General features: G+C 42.2%; 2 protein-coding genes across 2 annotated transcripts in view; one reads left to right on the forward strand and one right to left on the reverse strand.

Moving 5' to 3' along the window:
- LOC133138183 (transmembrane and coiled-coil domains protein 2-like) overlaps window positions 1-9,835 on the reverse strand; it is a 57,709-nt gene extending 47,874 nt beyond the window's left edge. The window contains exon 1 of the mRNA XM_061256724.1: window positions 8,336-9,835. Coding sequence (XP_061112708.1) covers window positions 8,336-8,539 — 204 coding nt within the window. The 5' untranslated portion in view covers window positions 8,540-9,835. The remainder of the gene's footprint in view (window positions 1-8,335) is intronic.
- A 144-nt stretch (window positions 9,836-9,979) lies between these two features.
- Window positions 9,980-14,508, forward strand: LOC133138185 (ubiquinol-cytochrome-c reductase complex assembly factor 2). The gene is made up of 4 exons (XM_061256727.1): window positions 9,980-10,192; window positions 11,402-11,476; window positions 14,069-14,138; window positions 14,323-14,508. The coding sequence occupies exons 1-4, from the start codon at window positions 10,055-10,057 to the stop codon at window positions 14,430-14,432; spliced, it is 393 nt and encodes a 130-aa protein (XP_061112711.1). The 5' UTR covers window positions 9,980-10,054; the 3' UTR covers window positions 14,433-14,508.
- The last annotated feature ends 10,795 nt before the right edge of the window (window positions 14,509-25,303 follow it).

Consider the following 25,303-nt stretch of genomic DNA (forward strand, 5'->3'; position numbering starts at 1 on the left):
AAAAAAAAAAGTAAAGTACCGAAAGTTGGCACCGAATGTTTTGACATATTTCGGTGCTCGGTAGTACCGAAGTGATTCGGTCGGTGCCAAACAAGTACCGACCTTCGATACCCAGCCCTAATTACAATAGAGGCATGCAGAAGACACAAAGCGTCAAACCTCTCAGTGGATAGGCTACAGCAGCAGAAGACCATTAAGTCTAATAAATACCTAATAAAATGCTCACTGAGTGTATAATCTGAAAAACATAACCATAACATAACATTTATTATAAATACAGAATCACTGAAATTAGTGCCAGTCTCCATTTTCTCCTCTCTCCTCAGCACACCTCCCCCACCATCTCAGTCCTCGCTCACTGCTGATGACTTTGTGGTATTTTTTGACAGGAAGGTTGCAGATATCTGCAGCACCTTCGCGACCACCACCACTTCTATGCCTGCCTCCCTTTCTGTGTCTGCCCCCTGTTTCTCCTCTTTCTGTCCCCTTACAGATGCTGATGTGTCTCACCTCCTGCTCTCCCACCGCCCTACTACTTGTGCCCTGGACCCCATCCCCTCAAACCTCTTTCAGGCAATCACGCCTGACATCCTCCCGTTTGTCACCTCCCTTGTTAACTCCTCTCTGTCCTCTGGCTGCTTTCCCTCATCATTCAAGAGGGCCTACATCACCCCGCTCCTAAAGAAACCCACTCTAGACCCCTCCTGCATTCAAAACTACCGTCCGGTATCTCTCCTTCCTTTTCTATCCAAATCCATTGAACGAGCCGCCTCCAACCAACTCTCTTCCTTCCTCTCTCAGAATAACCTGCTGGACCCCCACCAGTCCGGCTTCAGACCTGGCCACTCGACGGAGACTGCACTCCTCTCTGTCAATGAGTCCCTTCAGGCTGCACGAGCTACCTCTCTCTCCTCTGTCCTGATCCTTCTTGATCTCTCTGCGGCGTTCGACACGGTCAACCACTCCATCCTCTTGGCCTCCCTGGCATCTACAGCGATCTGTGGCACAGCCTTAGAGTGGATCAAATCGTATCTCTCTGGCCGGTCCTCCCAGGTGTCCTGGGCTGGAGGGGTGTCAACCCCTCGCCCCCTTGTTACAGGAGTCCCCCAGGGCTCAGTCCTCGGACCCCTCCTCTTCTCCATCTACACAAGATCCCTTGGCCCCGTTATCTCTGCTCATGGCATCTCCTATCATTGTTATGCTGATGACACCCAACTCTTTTTCTCCTTCCCCCCATCAGACACACAGGTCTCTAACCATATCTCCGCCTGCCTGAGAGACATCCAGAGCTGGATGGGCAACCACCATCTAAAGCTCAACCCAGGTAAGACGGAGGTCATCTTCATCCCTGCTTTAACCTCTCCCTTCTCTGATTTCTCCATCTCACTAGGGGATACCACAGTGACCTCATCCCCTAGTGCAAGAAACCTTGGAGTGGTGATGGACAACAGGCTGTCCTTCTCCAAGAACATCGCTACGGTGACCCGGGCGTGCAGGTTCTTCCTGTACAACATCCGGAGAATCCGACCCTTTCTCACCACCTACTCCACTCAGCTCCTTGTTCAAGCAATGGTCCTGTCCCGCCTGGACTATTGCAATTCTCTGCTGGCTGGCCTTCCAGCATCTGCCATCAGACCCCTACAACTGATCCAGAATGCTGCAGCCCGTCTGGTATCCAATGTTCCCAGACATTCACGTCACCCCCCTGCTCCGCAACCTCCACTGGCTGCCTGTTATGGCTTGCATCAAATTTAAAACTTTGGTGCTCGCATACCAGGCAGTTAAACGATCAGCCCCTGTATATATTCAATCCCTTATCAAGACTTATACACCAACAAGACCCCTCCGTTCTGCCACTTTGTGCCGTCTGGCGCCTCCTCCTCGCCACACCTGCACCTCACGCTCGCGACTGCTGTCTGTCCTGGTCCCACGGTGGTGGAATGACCTCCCGGTGGATGTCAGAACGGCAGAGTCTCTGACCTCCTTCAAGCGCAGACTGAAGACCCATCTCTTCAGGCTACACCTTTCCCACCCCAACTCACCACCATGATTAGCCTTAGACTGTAATGGCACTTATGTATAGATTGTATAGATATTGTTACAAGTATAGGTATTGTTATTTTTGTATTCTAGCTGCAATTGTGGTATGCTAGTTTGAAAGTTGATTGTACTCTTAAAGGGTTCTGATTTTCTGCAGGTTTACACTAGGACTCGGAACTATACTGTCCTCTCAGGTCCTCTTTGCACTTGTTCTTGTGTTTAATTTGCACTTTGTTGTACGTCGCTCTGGATAAGAGCGTCTGCTAAATGCCATGTAATGTAATGTAATGTAATGTAGTGCACGATATAAAAAAATGCTAACAAAAGCATTATGTAGTGTTTATAAACGTGTGATGTCGCATTTTTAAGAAGGCTTAAATGAATTGCCTTTTTGAATATTCCTCCATACAGCTAAACTGTGGATCTCACACTAAGGTCCTGGAGGACCACGGTATCTGCTGGTCTTCAGTGTTTGAACCTCCATAGGGCAACCAACATATCGAGCAGTCTATGACAAGATGGTTAAATGCCAATAGAAGCCCGCTTGAAATGTCTAGTGACAAACCTTACATTTTAGCATTGTTAATTAAGCCAATTTACAAAAATATGACTTTTGTACTTTGGCATATGCAGGGCAGAAAACTATTTTGCAATGCCGACAGCCTCCTCTTCAATTGATTCATTGCTGGATTGATTGCCTTTAGTGCATATCCCCCTGCTGGGCTCCCTATAAATGGTTTTTCTATAATCTTTGCTTGGAGACCATTATCACTCATTACACTTATCTTCGAATCAAGCATTTGGCAGACAGTGTTAATGCACTGTTAATGCAGAACACGGATTAGCATAGTAGATGCATATTTACTGAAACAATTCAGGTTATATTCCTTTTCCTAAAGTGTGTTCCCCAGTTGGGACCCAATATGGTAAATGGTAAATGGTTGGCATTTGAGGAGTGCCTTTATCCAAAGCGCTGTACAATTGATGCTTCTCATTCACCCATTCATACACACACTCACACACCAACGGCGATTGGCTGCCATGCAAGGTGCCGACCAGCTCGTCAGGAGCATTAGGGGGTTAGGTGTCTTGCTCAGGGACACTTCGACACAGCCCGGGCGGCGGATCGAACCAGCAACCCTCCAACTGCCAGACGACTGTTCATACTTCCTGAGCCATGTCGCCCCAATACTGCAACCAGTTCCAAGCCCAATTCTACATTATTATGTGACAACGCTGCCTATTCATGTCAAACTTGGGGGAATAACATCTTTCCAGTTCTGCAAAGTTTTGCAAAGGACATAAAATGTAACAATACAGAGCAGCACAGTAGTCCATCATCCATCATTATCTAATCTGATTCATGTGAAGGGTGAAGGGGGTGCTGGAGCCTGTCCTAGCATTCCTTGGGTGAGAGGCAGTAATACATCCCGGACAGGTCATCCTGTAGCGTAGTGGTTGAGGTAAATGACTAGGACACCCAAGGTCCGTGGGTCTTATCCCAGAGTAACCACAATAAGATCCACGCAGGGTTAAGGGCCTTCAGCAAGGCCCTTAACCCTGCATTGCTCCAGGGGAGGATTATCTCCTGTTTAGTCTAATCAACAGTATGTCACTCTGGATAAGAGCGTCTGCCAAATGCTAATAATGTAATGTAAATGTCACCAGTCCATCGCTACATACATATTTAAAACCACATACAGCATGGGTACACTTGAATACAGCTCATAAGTGACAAAGTTAAACATCACTGCTTCCTTCTTTATTTGAAATAACACACTGGTCCTCTGCACAGTGATAAGCCGCCTGGTACAGAATCTCATCTTAACCATTCTATTGCAAAGAGTGGCCAGTCATGGGCATAGTGGTAGCTTGTTAGGTTTTCCAGGGATTCCTACAGTATTCCCTCCCTTGGATCAAAACTTGTTATTGCTTTTTTGTATGGTGAAAACAAAAGATAGTATACCCAGTAGTATTACCATATGTGCACATGCAGTCATCCAGAGCAGTGAACATGCAACTCAGTCCCAGTGACTATGCAGCTCAGCTGGTGAGTGCGTAGGACTCTGATATGCATGCTGTTAATCTGGACAGGAGGGAGGCAAATTTGGAGATAAAAATGCAAGCAGCAAAGAAAAGCTCTCTTGAATTGAATGATCCAATTCTCAATTATCCCCACCACAAAGAGGACTTAATTCTAACAAGATACACCATGCTCTTTACAGAGAGAGGTGTGTGTGGAACAGCTCTTCTTTACAGAGAGTTGTGTGTGGAACAGCTCTTCTTTACAGAGAGGTCTGTGTGTGTGTGTGAGGAACAGCTCTTCTTTACAGAGAGTTGTGTGTGGAACAGCTCTTCTTTACAGAGAGGTCTGTGTGTGTGTGTGAGGAACAGCTCTTCTTTACAGAGAGTTGTGTGTGGAACAGCTCTTCTTTACAGAGAGGTCTGTGTGTGTGTGAGGAACAGCTCTTCTTTACAGAGAGTTGTGTGTGGAACAGCTCTTCTTTACAGAGTACATAGGGGCTTATTCTGATTGTTATTACAAAAGCAAAGACTATATACCTAGCTATAAAACAATACCAGTTCACTATCAGTAGCAACATGCAAATTAGCCATAGTTAGCTTGATGAATTAAAAAATATCCACCTGAAGCAATAACGAATATAGTAGCGAGCGTTGCAAGCATTGTTGCACACGCGTTGAGTCTCAGGTGGATATATGTAAATTCGGCAAGCTAACTAATAGCCAATTTGCTTGTTGCTACCGATAATGAACTGGTATCGTTTTACGACTAGGTATGTATTTTTCGCTTGAATAGTAAGCAATAGTATGTAGTAGTCTGGAGCGCAATTTGGGCAGTTAAACATTCCTTTTACCCCTTTAAATGCTCAATCATTTGTGTTCAGCTAAACTTTTATTTGTCTCAAACTGTAAGTTACAGTTCCATCATTTGTGGTAGACTATCATATCTTAGTTATATATCCAGCTAGTTACATAGCCAAATACGTTGCTTGCTCATAATATAGTTGGTTAGCTAAAGTGAAAATCTCAAAAAGACAAAAAATATAAATAGTGTTGTCTAGCACACCAAAGTCAACATTTTATAAAGTCATCTGTTCGGCAAACATTTTCTTGCTAGAACACCACGAAAAGACGGCAGGCTCTGTTGCATTTATCACTGTCAGCTTTCCAAAACAGTGCATGAGAACACTGAACTGCATAATAACACTTTATATTTTGCATTATATTCAGTCTGTGGAAAGTCAGTGTTCTGTGGTTTGAGGGTGTTTGTTGCTGCAATTCCTCTTTTGACTGTTAGCAGTCCAAACCTACCTATTGTACCTTCAATGTTTCGCTAAGCAAATTGGAATGTGGAGAAGACTGATTTAGGTGAAAGAAGTTGAAACAAAAATGAAATAATTAAAGGAAGATTATCCCCGATTTAGGAGTCAAGACAAGAATAAAATGTTATGCCCTGAATGGCCTGTTCTCCTCATTATGTGTTCTTATGGTCTTGTGTTCTCGATGGCCTGTTCTCCTCATTATGTGTTCTTATGGTCTTGTGTTCTCGATGGCCTGTTCTCCTCATGATGTGTTCTTATGGTCTTGTGTTCTCGATGGCCTGTTCTCCTCATTATGTGTTCTTATGGTCTTGTGTTCTCGATGGCCTGTTCTCCTCATTATGTGTTCTTATGGTCTTGTGTTCTCGATGGCCTGTTCTCCTCATTATGTGTTCTTATGGTCTTGTGTTCTCGATGGCCTGTTCTCCTCATTATGTGTTCTTATGGTCTTGTGTTCTCGATGGCCTGTTCTCCTCATTATGTGTTCTTAATATGCTAGGTGGCCTAAATGGCCTGTTCCCTTCATTATGTATTCTTATTTTATTCCAGTGGGGTGCATGCATTTTATTTAAATGTCTGTTACAATGAATGTGTATCATTCTCTGCATTATTTAATAAGATTCTTCCTGGCAGAACACATCTAGCTCAGAAATATTATTTGGCCTCCTTGCATGTACGGCATGTTTGAGATCTCAACAGATTTTCAGTTATATTCAAGCCTGGGGACTCTAGTGACCATTCCAAAACCTTAATCCGTCTTCCCTGGAGGTAGTTCATTGTTTATTTCAATGTATGCTTTGGATCATTGTCTTGCTGGAATACCCAACCTCTCTTCAACTTCAATGTCTGGACTAACATTAAAACATTAACCTCTAGAATTTCTTGATATTTGGTGGAATCCATTCTTCCTTCCACTCGCATAATATTTCCTGAGCCCCCTGCTGCTACACAAACCCAGGGGGGACAATGAAGACAACTGAGTTTGAGGTAAAAAAAAATGTAGATGAGATGACGGATCCAAATTTCAACTTTAATTTCCTGGTATTTCAATCTAGATTTGTTAAAAACATAACACTTTTTGTACCAGGCCACCCAATTTTTAGGTGAGCAAAAGTATTAGAACATGTGAATGACAGGCATTTCTTGTTGCTCAGATGTGTCCTGTTTGATTGGTTAAACAATAAACAATAAATTGTTCTGAATGTCTACTCATGAATGTTGTGTGTGAAGACTGCTTTTGTGTTAGAAAAGATAAATCATGAAGACAAGAGAGATGTCTTTGCAAGAGAAGAAAAATCCAAAAACAACAGTCAGTGACAAACAATCTCCACAGGGCAGAGGTGAAGGTACCTCAGAAAGAAGGGATCAGCCCATGATCCAAAACATACAAGCTAATCTGTGATATACGGTGGAGTTTCATGGCTTGGGCATGCATGGCTGCTTCTGGAGTGGGCTTACTAATCTTTATTAATGATGTAACTCATGATGGCAGCAGCAGAATGCATTCAGAAGTAGTTTGCGTCCAAACTAATTGGGTGGAACTTCATCATGCAGTAAAGGCCCGGACACACCAAACCGACGGTCGGCCGTCGGACATCGGTGGCGCCCTGTCGGCCGAGTCTTTCCGGTGTGTCCCGCACGCCGACACTCCGTCGGCGTGTTTTGGAGGGCTCCGACGCCGATTCAACATGTTGGAGCCGTCGGACGTCGGTGAGAGCTCTCTCATCAACGGCTCCGGGGCCTCCGACGCCGACCGTCGGTTTGGTGTGTCCGGGCCTTAAGACAATGACCCAAAACACACTGCCAAGGCAACAACACAAAAAATGGAAGGTTTTAGACTGGTCAAGTCAATCACCAGACCTTAACCCAATTCAGCATGCATTTCACCTCCTGAAGAGGAGATTGAAGGGAAAAGCCCCTTGAAACAAAATCCAACAGAAAGAGGCAGTAAAAGCCTGGAAAAGCATCACAAAAGAAGAATGCAACAGTTGCAGGTTTAGTAATTGCAAGCAAGGGATATGCTACGAAATTATTATTTACTTCAATTTACTCAAATACTCTCTGTTCCAATACTTTTTCTCACCTAAGAACTGGGTGACCTGATACCAAAGGTGCTATGTTTTAAGGAGTTTAATAAATCTAGATGTAAATACCAGAACATACAAGCTGAAATTCTGAACTCTTGAGTGTATAGCAAAAACAAAGAACTGGCCTTACTGTTCCAATACTTTTGGAGGGGACTGTAGGAGGAAAAGCAATTCAAATGGCATGCAAATCTAATCAGGAAAAGCAGTTCATAGAATACCAAAAAACAAAGCACTTGAGCACACAACAAATAAAGCCATCGCTTTACGGATTCTCTGTTCAATTTCTCATTTTGTAAGTGTCAAAAGCAAAAATATTAAAAATGAAAGCAAGTCCATATACTGTTCGCTAAAAGCGAGTTATTTTCCACCCAACAGACATCGCTTTTACTTCCACTTTGGCACAAAAATGCCTCCATCGCTTCCAGTCCAGTTCCTACTGACGTCATTCGACTTGAGGCGTCTGAAAATGACACCAGTGTTGCATTTCTGCAGACAACATCAAAACGAACAATGAAACCACCAACATTTCTGAAAAAAATAATTATATAAAAAAGCATGCTGCAAGGTCACATCAAGCGCATTCTAAACGAAGAAAAACGTTGTCCCTAGATACTCCCGAATCGCTAACTGTTTTAGGGATGTGTACCAGACTACGGATATTAATCACTGTCACGAAATGTTTTAGCCATTCAATACACGTTAATTTAGTCTTGACGAAACGCTAACCACAATTACAGTTTAATGTTTGTTTTTTCGCGTGTACACATCCACAAGGTTACACCTGTCCTGCGCATATTGGCAGTGCAGGGACCACGCCTTTACTTTCGTGTACAATGCACAGCATGCATACAGAAGCCAAGAAAATACCTTTAAATCTGGTGGTTTACTCCTCGGTAACGGAGTATGCGGACTCGGAGCCGTGCTGCTTAAATCGGGATTGCCTGCCGGGTTGTCCCCATGTTTCACCTCCACGATAAATACACTCGGCGTTTCTTCATCTCCAGCCCTACCCTCGGTTGGGCTACTGGTGTCCACAACCGAGGTGAAGTCGTCCGATTTGCAACGTTTCATCCTCGCTTTTTAACGGTCCAGAAAATGCCGTTAATGTCTAGCTAACGGTAGCTAACTAGACTAGAATAAATATCTACGTCGATTCGATTGAACAAGGGCGATTTTCTCATCGCAAATTGAATTCGACACGCCTTGCTAGACAGCTCGGCATCATCGCTAGCAATCGACCTACGCAAACGTATCGACCTAACTAAATGGATTAAATACATAAAATACATGCCATTTGAAATTGAAACTGATATGATGTGCAACTAGCAGCTGCCTACTTTAATTATAACACCCCTTTACGACAGGCAGCAAACCAATACATTACAAATAATATGGCTAGCTAAGTGGTGAGTTGGTTAACGTCTGCGTCCAGCTAATACTAGATTAGTCAAATAGCAAAACTTTTCACTGGCTACCACCCTTTCTACAAGAGACCCAACAACCGACCTGCCACCTAGCATCCTTTGCTAAAGACAGATGTGCATATTACAGGACGGGACAAACCAACCATAGCTAGCTAGCAAACATCATAACGGTATCTGTCTGAGTACCGCGCCAGCTAGCGTTAGGCAGCTGTCCAAGGCGCTTGCAGCCGTTGATATAAATAGTTAGACAGAGTGCTAACCTTAAAATGCAACTAACGTTGCAACCAACGCGCACAATGTTCTCCAGTTTGCTGGATATTTGCAAGACGTTTCGACGAGTAACTGTAATATTAGTTAGGCTAGCAATAAGAGAGTCAAATGCGTTATTGCAGAAAAGCCCCTGTAGCTTGACCAAAGCAAGCTCGGCAGAAATCCAGCGAAGCAACCCATCAATTATTAAAAACGAGGTTTGTTTAGCGAGCGAACAAAGCTCATTTATTTCCCGAAAAGTTATAAAAACATGTTGCCTTCTGACATGCTCCGCTGTCAATTACTCGATATATCTTGATATGAATTATATTCCGCTCCGTTTCATTTCATCGCGTTCACTAGCATCCACCCGAACTGGCCCCGTAGCAAACTGCGAATAGCGTTAATGCAGGTGTTGTATTCAGTTCTGAAATGGGAGGAAATAACTTTGCCAAGAGGATGTCATCGGAGGAAAAGGCCAATCATACTGCCTCTGCAATATTACTTATCAAAACACTGCCTTTGTTTATGCCCAATCCTATGCTCCACATAGAACGCAACTATGGCTGCCCCACGATCCAACTCCTTAATACCACAGAATCCATTGCTTTGGTAACATAGCTAGTATTCATTGCTCAAGGTCTCAATCAGCGCAAATATAATACATTCTGACTTATTTAATAATTCGCTAGAGTGCCGATAATCCCTCACTGAAAAGCATGAATTCTAATATCTTTTTTGATATTTGATATTGATGTACTGTCATTGTGACGTTTAAGGACCAATCAAAGGCGAGTATGTAGATATAGGGCGGGAAACTATACCGTCACCAGAGGGAAAAGAGCGAATCACAAAATTGAACTCTGAACTCCTATTAACTACCTCCCATTTGGTTGAGCTCCTTTCAAACAGAATGGCTGTTACTCGATATCGGCGATTCCTTAAACTCTGTGAAGAATGGCCGAGAGACGAATCGAAGAAAGGCCGGGATTTAGGGACTTTCCTACGACAGAGGGTGGCTCATGCGTTTCGGGAGGGTGAAAACACACAGGTATCTGCTAACGCAGTGAATGACAACCACGGTCAATGTCATTCACCGTTACCGCATTTTCTAGTGAATTTTCAGGAAATAAAGCGAAACCGTGAACTATATGTGAAGCAACATAATATTATGTTTGTTTATATGGTGTCGTTATTATGAGGCCTTAGTGCAGTGTGTTATTGAAAACAGCCTTTTGTAATGCTAATGTTAATCAATCCGGTAACGCTAATGTTGGCTATCGCTAGCAGCAACCAAGTGTTTCGCCGTTTAAAAGACAAGCTTCAATTTTTTGTGGGTAAACTTTTCTGAAAGTCTATTTGAAGTACTGCATGCCCGTGAAGGTTGCATACCTTGTATTCAAGATTACGTTTCAAACTAACGATCACGCTTCACTATGTTTCCGGTGGAAGAGCCCAGTCACAACAACCGATACAACACAACACAATCATTGCACTTAAATAAGTTTTACCTCAGAGCATTATGCCACTATTTCGACACATCCGCTATTTAGCCTAGATGGATTGAATTAACGTTATGCTGGTTGAATTGCAGAAACAGGCCTGTTTAGGTTAGCTAGTTCTTTAATAGTTGGTACAACAGCTACTACTAATGTACAAAAGCATTTTACCCAGCTAGCTCACAGAGAGCGATAACTGTACATGCATTACATTATAATCACTTGGCAAACACGTATCCAAAGCAATATACTGTCGTGGAGAACACCACGTAGTACCAAGAGAACATCACTTAGTACCAGGAATACAAAAAAGGGCTTTCACCAAGAAGGCACAGAGGCCCATTTGTAATGAATAAGTGTAATATTTACCAAACAAAGAACAATTTGTATTGTAGGTAGAGACTATACCGCTAAACAGAATCTTTACACAGCTTTCTATAACATTATCTAAAAGGAAATCCACAAAGAGAGAAAAGGAGGTTATTTAGAGGGGGTGATTCTTCAGTCTGTGTCTGAAGATGGGCAAGGTTTCTGCTGTTCTGACTGCAGTGGGAAGATGGGCCGGCCAAGCCATTTAATTTAATGTGCTGCAGATTTTCGATTGATATTCTGAAAATGATACCTAATACTTGTAGGTTTAGGCTATTAGGACCCTGCTGTTGTTTTGTCTGTTTCAGCCCTCATTTAAAACCAGAAATAGTAAAAATAAAAATCAGTATTGAACAGATCCTGAGTGCTATTTTGTTCTCAATGACCTTCAGATAGCAGACCCAGAGAAGTGCGATCAGATGTATGAAAGTTTGGCTCGCATGAACAGCAACTTCTACAGAGAGAAGGTGAGCCCCACGTGGTCAGGCAGACACCATCATCTCAGCACATGCCTCTTTCAAACACCGCTGCATATTGTGTGGATATCATAGCATTTCAGTGTCAGTGTAAAGTCTAGCTGCTTAGTGTGTGAATATCATAGCATTTCAGTGTCAGTGCAAAGTCGTGCTGCTTGTTGTGTGAATATCATAGCATTTCAGTGTCAGTGCAAAGTCTTGCTGCTTGTTGTGTGAATATCATAGCATTTCAGTGTCAGTGCAAAGTCTTGCTGCTTGTTGTGTGAATATCATAGCATTTCAGTGTCAGTGCAAAGTCTTGCTGCTTGTTGTGTGAATATCATAGCATTTCAGTGTCAGTGCAAAGTCTTGCTGCTTGTTGTGTGAATATCATAGCATTTCAGTGTCAGTGCAAAGTCTTGCTGCTTGTTGTGTGAATATCATAGCTTTCAGTGTCAGTGTAAAGTCTCGCTGCTTGTTATGTGGATATCATAGCATTTCAGTGTCAGTGTGAAGTCTTGCTGCTTGTTGTGTGAATATCATAGCATTTCAGTGTCAGTGCAAAGTCTTGCTGCTTGTTGTGTGGATATGATAGTGTTTCAGTGTCTGTGAAGCAATCCTCAGAGAGCAATCTATGAGAGCCGGATTGAGACTCGTGATGCAATGTACACTGCTATCCCAACCGACCGTTTTCCTCCCATAGCCCCGTGCCGTGTGAAGCTTGATTTATTCTTGACGCATCCGCGAGGGTCCCGGCCGCCAAAATGTCGTCACATCAGCAGACACACCACCAAAATCTTTCTAACTACATGGACGCACCCACACTGGAAAAAATGGCAGGATAATTACAGTTCATACCAGTTTGCTGTGGACATTCAACACACTTGTAACAGGGCACCTGGTCTCAATAGGTCTCCTAGTTTCAATAAAGGAAGATGAAACTCCTGCCTTGGAGACACCAAGAGTGTTTAGTGCCTTCAGAAATTATTAGTTTTGCACACTTTATTGTGTTGTTTAATTTTAAATTGATTGGCAAAAATGGTGATTTTATCAATCTGAACGACGAAGTGAAAACATTAACGGAAATATTACTTGTATATAGTAAGTATTCAGACCCTTAATTCAGTACTTTGTACAAGCCCCAATTACAGCTTTCTTTCTTCTTGGGTAAGTCTCTACAAGCTTTGCAGACATGGATTTGGACAGTTTATGCCATTCTTCCTGGCAGATCCTCTCAAGCTCCATCAGATTGGATGGGAAGAGTCAGTGCACTGCCATCTTCAGGTCTCTCCTGCCTAAAGGTGAACTGTCAGTCTGAGGTCATGTGCACTCTGGAGCAGTCCTTCTTCAAGGACCTCTTTGCATTTCGGTGCATTCCGTGCTTCCCTTAATTCTGACCAGTCTTCACTGTAAGGATGGTATTAGCACCATCCTTCACTGTAGGGATGGTATTAGCACCATCCGTCACTGTAGGGATGGTATTAGCATCATGCTTCACTGTAGGGACGGTATTAGCACCATGCTTCACTGTAGGGATGGTATTAGCACCATCCTTCACTGTAGGGATGGTATTAGCATCATGCTTCACTGTAGGGATGGTATTAGCACCATGCTTCACTGTAGGGATGGTATTAGCACAATGCTTCACCCTAGGCATGGTATTAGCACCATGCTTCGCTGTAGGGATGGTATTAGCACAATGCTTCACCCTAGGCATGGTATTAGCACCATGCTTCACTGTAGGGATGGTATTAGCACCATGCTTCGCTGTAGGGATGGTATTAGCACCATGCTTCACCCTATTAGCACCATGCTTCACCCTAGGCATGGTATTAGCCAGGCGATGAGCAGTGCCTGATGTTCGTCAGACATAATGCTTTTCATGCTCTCAGAATCCTTTAAATGCCGTTTGGCAGACCCCAAGCGGGCTGTCCTATGTATTTTACCTCATTTCTACTACCGTAAAGGCCTGACTGATGGAGCTGCTGTGATGGGAGAACCTGCTGGAAGGACGACCATCTCTACAGAGGACTTCCAAATCTCTGTTAGTGACCATTGGCTTCTTGGTCACCTCCCTGACCAAGGCTTACTCAAGTTACTCAGTTACTCAACTCTAGGAAGAGCCCTGGTGTTTCCAAGCTTCCATTTCACAATTATTGTGATACATCTCAAAGATAATTAAAGCAAACAGGATGCATCTGACCTCATCGGAGTGCCACAGCAAGGGTCTGAATACTTATGTAAATGAGAGATTTCTGTTTTTGATTTTTAATACATTAGCCAACAATTTCCATGTCTTCATTTTACCATTATGAGGTGTAGATTGAGAGGCAAAAATGGCAATTTTATCCATTTAAAATTAAATCTACAACACTATAGTTAAAAAGTCAGAGACCATGGTTCTTCTACTATGTGCGCTACCCAGCAGCCAATCATTGCTCTCTGTGCTGATGCCAACACTCTCTTCTGCAGTTTCAGTGCAGCAGGGTGGGTATCCTTCAACAGCTAAAATGTGAGGTGGCCCAAACCCTAAATGGGTTTCAGCCCCATGAAATACAATTCAAAGGGTATGTTTTCCTGATTGTGCTCTTGGTGCACCTGCAGTTCCCACGAGCAAAGGACACAAGCTTCACAGGTGTGACAGTGGAAGAATGCAGACTCCTGTTATCTACAGGTAGGACAAAATAACATTTGCATTAATATGACACAAACACAGAAATTCATGAAAGCATTTAACAAGTGTGGCTAATCTTATATTTAATCGGTGTTGTTTTTTCCTGTATAACATGAAGATATAATTGTAAATTGTAAATTAGGGTGGAGGAATCTAAGTGTAAAATGGCTTCCTGGTTCTGTAGGCAGTGTGCAGCAGATGGATGAGGAGAAGAAGGGTTTGTGGAAAACGTTGATGGAACGCTTTTCCTCAAAGTCACCAGAAGAGGGTCCTGAAAAGGGCACAGAGAAGTAACATACCTCGGCTCAATACTATATATTTGTTTTCCCTTCTTTACTTTGTAAAATTAAAGGCTTTTTTCTCTTCATTAGTAAGCGTGGTTTTATTTTCAAAGCGGGTCACATTTTACAAGAAGGCTCATACATTGGCATTAACTAATGTAGTTAACATGAACATTTAATGATGGACAAATACATTAAGCATGCAATCAACTTTTCATTAGTTAATGCATGATGCCACAACGTATTTTTTATATGATATTTATACATTAGCAAACCATAGGATGAAATTATCATGATATAACATGAATACATGAACTGATTTTTTTCATTCCAATATGAATTGGTTATGTAGTTGTTAACATGAATTAATGATGTACAAATACATTAACAGTGCTGTACAGATTAACTTCTCAGTAGTGTTTAACAACTATGCTACATGTTACGTACATGCCAATTCATGGAAACGTATTGTTGAAGTGTAACCAGAAAGCATATAAAAAAAAAAAGTTCCATAATGTTTTGTGTTGTCCTATATACACTGGGTACACATGCATTTCTAAAAGAGCCTCAGTCTCATATTTTAGCTGCCAATGTTTTTGTTTCCATAGAAAAATTATAACAATCGTGAATGTGAACTTTGTACATAAAATTGGCACACTTTTCTATATCTGTTATTTTCCTCACAAAAAGATCTTGTGGAGGCTATCTGGTTTAACTAAATGTGTGTAAAATGTGCATTTACTATATGAAGACAGGAGGGATCTGACATTAACGGTCATAAAATATAATGTATGTCAACCCAAAACTATGTTTAAAGTGAGAGATAATAATGCATAATATCTTGCTACTCGAGGACCATGTAAATATTATGATACTAACTACAACACATACTAGATGCCAAAAGCTGATCGGCTTAGTATTACGACTAGGACTCACGCACACAGACATTCCTTGTTTTCTTTTAGTTTTCCCCTTTATTTTGTTTTGATTTGACACATGCTGCTGTGACGTCAGGCAGCGGAAAACACCTCTATTCCACAGGTGATTTAAGTTGATGTTGGGGGGAAGGAAGACAGTGTGACACCGCTTGGGGGAGAGGAGTGGAGACGGTGTGGTGTTGCCGCACAGGGGAGACGGTGTGGAGACGGTGTGGTGTTGCCACACAGGGGAGACGGTGTGGAGACGGTGTGGTGTTGCCGCACAGGGGAGACGGTGTTGTGTTGCCACACAGGGGAGACGGTGTGAAGACGGTGTGGTGTTGCCGCACAGGGGAGACGGTGTGGTGACGGTGTGGTGTTGCCGCACAGGGGAGACGGTGTGGAGACGGTGTGGTGTTGCCACACAGGGGAGACGGTGTGGAGACGGTGTGGTGTTGCCACACAGGGGAGACGGTGTGGTGACGGTGTGGTGTTGCCACACAGGGGAGACGGTGTGGTGACGGTGTGGTGTTGCCACACAGGGGAGACGGTGTGGTGACGGTGTGGTGTTGCCACACAGGAGAGACGGTGTGGTGACGGTGTGGTGTTGCCACACAGGGGAGACGGTGTGGTGACGGTGTGGTGTTGCCACACAGGGGAGACGGTGTGGTGTTGCCACACAGGGGAGACGGTGTGGTGACGGTGTGGTGTTGCCACACAGGGGAGACGGTGTGGAGACGGTGTGGTGTTGCCACACAGGGGAGACGGTGTGGAGACGGTGTGGTGTTGCCACACAGGGGAGACGGTGTGGTGTTGCCGCACAGGGGAGACGGTGTGGTGTTGCCACACAGGGGAGACGGTGTGGTGACGGTGTGGTGTTGCCACACAGGGGAGACGGTGTGGAGACGGTGTGGTGTTGCCACACAGGGGAGACGGTGTGGTGACGGTGTGGTGTTGCCACACAGGGGAGACGGTGTGGTGTTGCCACACAGGGGAGACGGTGTGGAGACGGTGTGGTGTTGCCACACAGGGGAGACGGTGTGGTGACGGTGTGGTGTTGCCACACAGGGGAGACGGTGTGGTGACGGTGTGGTGTTGCTACACAGGAGAGACAGTGTGGAGACGGTGTGGTGTTGCCACACAGGGGAGACGGTGTGGTGACGGTGTGGTGTTGCCACACAGGGGAGACGGTGTGGAGACGGTGTGGTGTTGCCACACAGGGGAGACGGTGTGGTGACGGTGTGGTGTTGCCACACAGGGGAGACGGTGTGGTGACGGATCCCAAGGTACTCCCGCGCCGGGTTTTTTGTTTCTTTTGTTCCCGATCATAATGAACTTGAACTTCCCACGAAAGCACGATGAACACACTGCTGCAGAAGGCAGGACGATTGGGCTGGCCCTGGCTGGAATAAGGGGGCCATCTTCCCCCAGCACACACCTTAGGTTAGGAATCTCTGTAAAGTAAGTCTAATTAGGAGCATTAAGGTTCGGCCAGCACCTGATGGGGTTCATTTGGGGTATACGTTCCCAGCAGCTAGAGGGATTCATAACACTTTGAATCACATTCAGTTATTTCCCAGGGTCAGTCACAGTTGCTGTAGCTTCTCAAATCAGCACCTTTTAAAAGTTATCCTCAAAATATCTTGTTTGGAATGCAAGATCAAGGAAAAATGATTTAATACTCTTCACATAAGAAAAAAAAAGAACTTGAGCTTGAAAAAAATTTAGAACAAAAATTCAAGAATTGAATGGCATGTATGCTTGTAATCCCACAGAAGAAATACAGAATGAATTAGCGGCAACCACTTCTCAACTAAACAATATCATAACAAAAAGACCCAGTTGCTAATACAAAGACTTAGACATGACAATTTTGAACACAATAACAAATCAAGTAAATATCTGGCAAACCAACTCAAGCGAAATAAAGACAAATCTCGCATCTCAGTCATAAAGAAGGGGAACCTGTGAACACACCCACGGAGATTAACAATACATTCCACAAATTATATACCTCAAACCAAATTTTGTAGATACCCACTCCTTTCTTAACCGTGTAGACCTACCTCGTCTTAACAAAAAACTAGCAATTGCACTAGATGCACCCCTAACACTGGATGAATTATATAAAGCAATTAACCAGATGCCTAACAATAAAGCACCAGGAGCTGATGGTTTCTTTTTTTTCTTTAAGCACTTCTGGAACACAATCTCACCACTCTTCTTCAGAATGACAGTTGACGCAAAAATACCACCGCACATGAACACAGCCCTCCTCTCAGTATTACTAAAGCCTGATAAAGACCCAACCCTATGTTCCAGCTACCGCCCCCTATCGCTCATCAACACCGATCTCAAAATTATCAGTAAAGCACTAGCCACCCGAATTGAAATGGTTACCCCATCATTAATCCATCCAGATCAAATTGGATTTATCAAAGGAAGACACTCTTCAATCACTTCACTAGATGCAGAAAAGGCATTTAACAGAGTAAATTGGACATTCCTGTTGAAAACAGTTGACAAATTTGGCTTTGGAGAATCGTTTATTTTCTGTGGATGAAAATATAATTCACCAATGGCCACAGTTTCTACTAATGGACTAATGTCACAGAGTTTCACACTGCACAGAGGGACCAGGCAAGGATGCCCACTCTCACCAGCTTTATTCGCCTTGTTCATTGAACCACTAGCCACTGCAATACATCAAAATGATAAAATTAAGGGAATCCATACCCCCTCTACACACCACAAAATCAGCCTTTACGCAGACGACATATTGCTTTACCTACAAGACCCATCAAACTCCCTGCATGAGGTCATCAGTCTCATTAATTCATTCTCTCAAATATCCGACTATGCTATAAATTGGACAAAATCAACCATTTTACCCATAAATAGTGCCGTCTGGAATGCTACATCTCAGAACTCACCCCTCACCTCCACTTACAATATCAAATATCTGGGTATACATTTTTCCACCAAGCTGTCAGAGTTGTTCTTCCTTAATTTCATTCCATTAATAAATGCAATTGAAGATGATTTAAACTGTTGGACAAACTTACCACTATCTCTAATTGGCAGAATAGCAACTGTAAAAATGACCATACTACCAAAAATTAACTACCTCTTCAGAATGATTCCAACCCAGCCCACCACAAAATGGTTTAATTCATTAAACTCCATCACAACTAAATTCTGTTGGAAAAATAAAACACCCCGGATCAAACTTTCTACCTTATAGAAACTCAAAACTCAAGGAGGACTGGAAGCCCCAAACAATAATCAATAATCAATTATCAATACTATTTGGCAAACCAGCTAAACTACAGCTAAACTACGTTGAGATTCATCCCAACCAACAGGACAACCCATGAACAGAAATAGAACAATCATAATGTAAAGAAATGTCCATCTCTGATCTACCGTTCCTCAGTGCCTCTATAAAACGCAAACAACTGCTTCAAAAACACTGTCATTTCAACAACTCTGACTGCCTGGTGGAAAATTCACAAAATCTTTAAATGCACAATGACCCCATGCAAATACACTCCAATATGGCACAATCCTGACTTCTTGCTTAACAAAACATGACTTTCCTTCACCTGATGGGAAAAAAAAGGTATTACATCTTCACCGCATCTTCAGGATGGCACCTTCATCACCTTCCAGGATTTGGTCCATAAGTATAATATTGGGAAAGAGCAATACCTCCAGTACTTTCAATTAAAATCTGTTTTAAAATATAAAATTAAAATAATGAACAACTGCTTACAACCACCTCCGATAATGGATTAAATTAATAAAATAATCAAAGGCAAAAAATTATCTCCAAACTAATATCAAACTAATATACCTAACAATATCCCTCCCCATCCAAGCCTGGGAAAAAGACTTATCACTCAGCTACAATTCAGAATTCTGGACTCAAATATGTAGGAACACCTTCACGATGACCACCAATACTAACCTGAAATGAATACGATATAAGGTAATTCACAGAACTCATATCACCCACCAAAAGATGTATAAAATGGGATTTGTGGACTCAGACACTTGCACTCACTGCTCTTAAAAAAAAAAACGAATCTGCATTTTTTCTTAATTGATGATGTGTGTTAACATAAAGACAATCACATGATTACAAATAACCTTTTAGTGTTAATCCTTATTACTATTAGACCACTATCTGAAGTAAGTGCTTACTATGAGTCTTTCTCTGTTTCTCTCCCAGCAGACAGATGGCCTTTGACCTTAATGTCTCTGCTTCTCCGAGTAGGGGATAGCTAGCACATTCCAGTCTTACAGCAAGGTCAACAAGGGGTATTCAGAAGACAAAATACTGATAAATGTTAGCTTCATGTCTTTTTGTTTTGGTAAACCCCCCCTTCTGGAAAAGTGTGTATAAGAGTCTTATTATGTCTGATTCAAATCAAAAAGCTTTCTCACTTTCTGTTATTTCTTAGCAAATACGAAAGTTAAACTCAAGTATAGCTATCGTCTACGGGGAAGGAAGACGGTATCCGGTCCAGTTCTGAGATGTTTATGTGTGGGGTAACCAATACGCGATCCAGTCATTTACCTTAACCACTACGCTACAGGCCACCCTAATACTAATACTCTGGGACTAGGTCCCAAGCGCTGATAGAAGTAATAGTTAATAGTTAACTATAATAATTGATTGGCCTTAATGAGTAAATGCGTAAAAAAAAGAAAGAACTGAGCTCTAAAGTAAATTACCTTGTTGTGTAATATGGTATCTTTTGTTGTCCATGAGAGTGCAAGCTGAACACAAGCCAGCGCGATAGAGGCGTTGTGTAGCGGGTCTGTGTGTGTGTGCGCGCGTGTGTGAAAGTGTCGACATTGGAGACAAATTGTCTAGTAGATAGTGTTGAATTGGAATCCGACACTGATTAGATTAGGTGCGCCCGAAAAAAACATTTTTTATTAAGTTAATTAAGTTTAAAAAAACAAACAAAAAAATAAGTATATAAGTATAAAAATAAGTAAAAAGAAAATGATTAATAATATTATTAATAATTAGGTACAGACTAGTAGTGGGGTGAGGTAATAACCATGAGCTCAAAGAATTCAAAGAGGCATGGCGACACAGATGGAACTCGAACCCACAATCCAACGATGCTCATCTGTGAAATGTTAAAATGGGCATTTTTCCCTAACAGGCCTTGTTCTAAAGAATATCAATTTTAATAACAACTGTAGCACATGAAAACCACGACCGGGCCTCTTTTAATCATATTTTCTCCTGACATACGTGTGGCACACACTCCAAACAGTTGTGCAAAGCCTTTCACGGTCATATCTTCTGTCATAATGCATCACTTCAGGTTCTGTGGAATACATTTGTGGTGACATTTATTTTATAAATTTATTTCAGATTTTTCCCTTTTTCTCCTAATTTGGTAGCCAATTGTACCCTATCTATTCCAATTAATGTTAGCTGGGGGATACACCGCCCACACCCCATCCCTCGGCGGCCCGAAGGAGAGCGACATGCCTTCTTCAAGCTGTCTCGTCTCATGCTCGTGGCCGAGGTGCCCGAGGTGCTTTATTGTGCGGCAATTTACTAACCCTGCCTCTGGAGCAGCAAGCCAATTATGCCGCTCCACGTGAGCCGGCTTTTGGCAGGACCAGGAATCAAACCCCGGTCCCCAGAGTGCAACTGCAGTGATCTGCAACCGCAAGTCTGCTGCATCTTAGCCTGTTGCACCACCACGGCCGCTGAGGTGACACATTTTTGACATGAACATTGATTTATGTGAACTTGGCCAGACAGCTGACTGATATGATAAACATTGACAAGAACAGGTCATTCAGCCCAGCAATGCTCACCTTTTCCTCCCATTAAAGTGTGTACCTAAATGGTATCTAGTGCCTTATCAAGCCTGGTCCTGAAAACCCCCAGTGTTTCTGCCTCCACTAAACGTCCCTCTAGGGTTTTCAGTGCACTTTATTGTAGAGCGTCTGACAAATTTGTATTATTTTCAATAAATAATCTGGTTTGTCTCTCATCAGGGGTGTGCACTCATTGTGGCCACCCCATCATTGGAAAAAGAATATGTATATATTTTACAGAGCGAATTAAACCTTTTTAACAAATGGCCATTTGCCATAATAAATTAAATACACTAATTATTAGCCTTCAACTAAAAATATAATAAAGCAACTACCAGGATTAGTAGTCTACAGTTTAAACTGTATGTTCCATAATGCATCAGGGCAGGTTGGAGGACTTGCAGCAGCTGTGATATCAGGACGAGTGTAACACTTTTTTTGTTGAAGTATAAATCGCTATCTACAATGGTTGCTGCTGCTAGCTGCCAGGATGAGGTGGTGGAAACGGCCAAAAGGAATGAAAGCAGAGGAGGTGAGTGATCACACTGACTGCTCTGCTGCTTCGCCAAAAAAGGCCTCTGCCAACCCAAAGCAGTGGATGAACGCTAATTCCAAACTGGCAACTGCAACTTTCATGATTAAGACATTACTTCCAGATCAGCTTTGGTTTTTGTGTGTGTAAAGTGTCATTCCTTACGTTTTTATAAAAACTTGGTATGAGTCATGTATGCGACCCGTTTCAACATCCAGTGACATGGTAATGGTGCTCCCTTGTGACGGTGTGGTGTGGAAACTAGCCAAATTATTGGTCCGGGGCTGCGTTTCCCAAAGCCTTCTTAACGCTACGTCATTCATAAATTATATCTTAAGCTCAGCCCTTAACATTTCACCGTGTTTCCCAAAATGTTCTTAGCTAAGTATACCTTCTGTACGTGTTATTTTCGTAAGGTTGGTCTGGACCACTCTTAGCTATACCTTAGCGATGTTGTCAGCTCACTGCGCTAGTGGCCACCACTGTTACGACCGCATGCCTCTGAAATCTGTTGTCGCCCTTAGTTACATCTCAATCTGTTAAGCAATATGTACTCTAATAATTCTACAGTTGTACAGTTGGCTAATAATATTACTAAAATACCACATTAATGGGGCTGTTTTCATGCAAATAATTCTTTTTTTACATTACGATGGATGCATGTTGCACTTTATTGAACCTTTATGTTGCCTAATTGCCTTTTAAATGATATTCATAAACTGATGATTTCCCACTCTCACTGTGGGCTGGACCGATGTTTAACCATAGCTCTTTCTTTGTTTTGTTGGACACCGTAGTCCTAAAACTGGAAAATGATGTTTCTTTACTCAGCGCCAAATCCTCTGACAATATCTCCATTTCGTTTGCTGTGAAGCTGTGAGACCACTTCTTTCTTTGTTTTTATTTCTGCCATAGCTTATGTTGTTTTCATGTTGGTGCGATTTGCTTGTTGATGCGCTTTTATTGAAAAGTCAGCCAATCAGAGAGAATAGTGATTACACCAGTAATGTGATGGTGCTTCTGGAAAATCAACCATGATTGCAAAGTAATTTAAGCCACCATGACTAAGATATTAAAATAATGTAAATAAAACATGACATGCCAAAGATGTATTGCCAGGTGGTATAGTGTGATACCAAATGTGATACCAAATGGGTGCCGGGTTCTTGGCAAAAATTATATATACGGTTGGATAATTCAGTCGTCATGAATGCAATATTTTTAAGTATTCCTGCCGTGTTTTATTTATAGAAGAACACCACTTTCTCTCATAATGCAGTCAAGCAGTCGCTGCATGGAGTGAATAATCGACCCTGGCGCCGTGGATGGGCCTAGTAACATTGCATGTAGAAGCGCAGAGTGTGTTCTATGACTTAAGCAACCTCTGTAAGGGATAGTCCGGGAAACACGGCGAGAAAAGTAAACAACTTTAGTAAGGTATACCTTTCGAGTGTTCATAAAACGATAAGAGACACCGTTATCAGGAAACGTGGCCCAGTTCACTAAATCAAAGTGTCTTAGTGTCTGGGATAGTCAATAAGCAACCATAATCATAAACCATATTCCTGAGGAGAAAAGCTACTATTGGATGTTAACTTCTAGTGGAAGTAGCCGCTTCCCTGTGTTCTGTTCAGAAAAGTCTACGTTTAGTCTACGTTTGCTAAACTATTGTTAAATACATCTATATATCTATATATCTAATATCTATCCCCCCCCCCCCCCCCCCCCACGAGAGGTTGATTTACAATTCATGCACACGCCCCTTTCTCTAATAATAGATTCCAGTATTTTCCATGATACAAATAGTTAAATAGTGACAGGCCTGTAGTTTCCTGGATCATTTCTTTATCCCCTATCTCAAAATCAGCTATGACATTCTGAGTTAAATGGTTAAATCCTCCCTGGTAAAACTCAACACAAGTACAAGTAGCCATTTAACACATCAGCAATATCCTTATTCTAATAAAGCAGTGCTCCTTTGTTATTACTAATGTTCTCAACCTCGACTATCCTTTTTCGAACTACAGTATTGAAAGAAACACATTTTATGCAATTTGCCCTTTGAGGAGCCTTTTGGCTAACCTTTGTTCTTTTTTTAACCATAGCATGTATATTATAATATTCAGCTTTATTGCGCTCAGTACTGTAATTTTTTATGGATCTTATACAGTTTATTATTTTTAAACTTACTTACGTACTTTTTGCACCTTTGGAATGAACGTACACTGGATCAAGTGTAACTTCTGAACCTGCCCCACTTTTCCTTCACAGTCCTGCAATCCAGAATTTGCAGCCAGTCAACTTTACTTCAATTTGATCACATCTTTTTAAAGTTGGCACACCTGAAATAAAAATTCCTGGACTTAGAGGAGCCCCTCTTAATTTACCAAAATGCATCAAAACTTATTGTGAAATGTTCACTTGTCCCCAGTGGCTCCATATATACTGCAAATTCTGTCACAATCATTACATGACACCAGATCTAGAATTTATTCTCCTCTTGTAGACTGACTGACATACTGTGCTAAAGAAAAAAAAAAGGGTCATGACACCTTTATACCTGTCCGGTCAACAATTTCTAGTCAATATTTGGATAACTGAAGTCAATCACCTTTCTTACAAGCTTGTTCTATGTTCTTAAAGAACATTGTATTCTTAGCATACACATTAGCGACTTGGACTCAAGACGCACTTAAGTCACACATACGCGGACTGCAGGCTCGACTCGGACTTCAATAAGGACTCCTGAGGCACATTTCGAACCTCCCGTTCCTGTCTAAAGTACTAGAAAAGGTCATTTCAAAACAACTTTATTCATTTCTGCACTCCAATCATGTATTGGAAGTTTTTCTGGTTTGATCACCTGATCCTGTTGGATAGACTTGAAAATCTTGTAGGCCTCCGTGGACAGGCTCTCTCTTGGTTTAGATCATACCTATCAGACCGATATCAATTTGTACATTTTAACATGACTCCTCATATCAATCCAGGGTTAGATACTAGCTTTTCTCTCTATATATGCTTCCCCTGGGACAAGTTATTCGCAAACATGGCATTAACTTCCACTGCTATACTGACGACACACAGTTGTATCTATCAGTCAAACCTGAGGAAGTTTTCCAGCTGTCAAAAATGGAAGCTTGTCTTAAAGACATAAAGAAATGGATGAATCAAAACTTTCTTTTGCTAAACTCAGATAAGACTGAGATAATGGTAGTGGGGCCCAAGTATCTGATGATATGCTAAACACTGATGGAATTTGCATCACTTCAAGTGATGTCATCAAAGACCTTGGTGTTACTTTTGATCCAGATCTTGCGTTTGATGCACATATTAAAAACATCTCTTGAGTTGCTTTTTATCACTTGAGGAATATCTCCAAAATTCTGAAGATACTGTCCCTAAATGATGCAGAAAAGCAGTGCATGCTTTTGTTACCTCAAGATTAGATTACTGCAATGCTCTTTTGTCTGGATGTGCAAATTCCTCTCTGAAAGGGCTCCAGCTAATTCAAAATGCAGCACCTCGTATTCTTACTAGAACAAGGAGATTTGTGCACATCAGCCCAGTGTTAGCTTC

This window comes from Conger conger, chromosome 10 (assembly GCF_963514075.1).
Source record: "Conger conger chromosome 10, fConCon1.1, whole genome shotgun sequence".
NCBI lineage: Eukaryota > Metazoa > Chordata > Actinopteri > Anguilliformes > Congridae > Conger > Conger conger.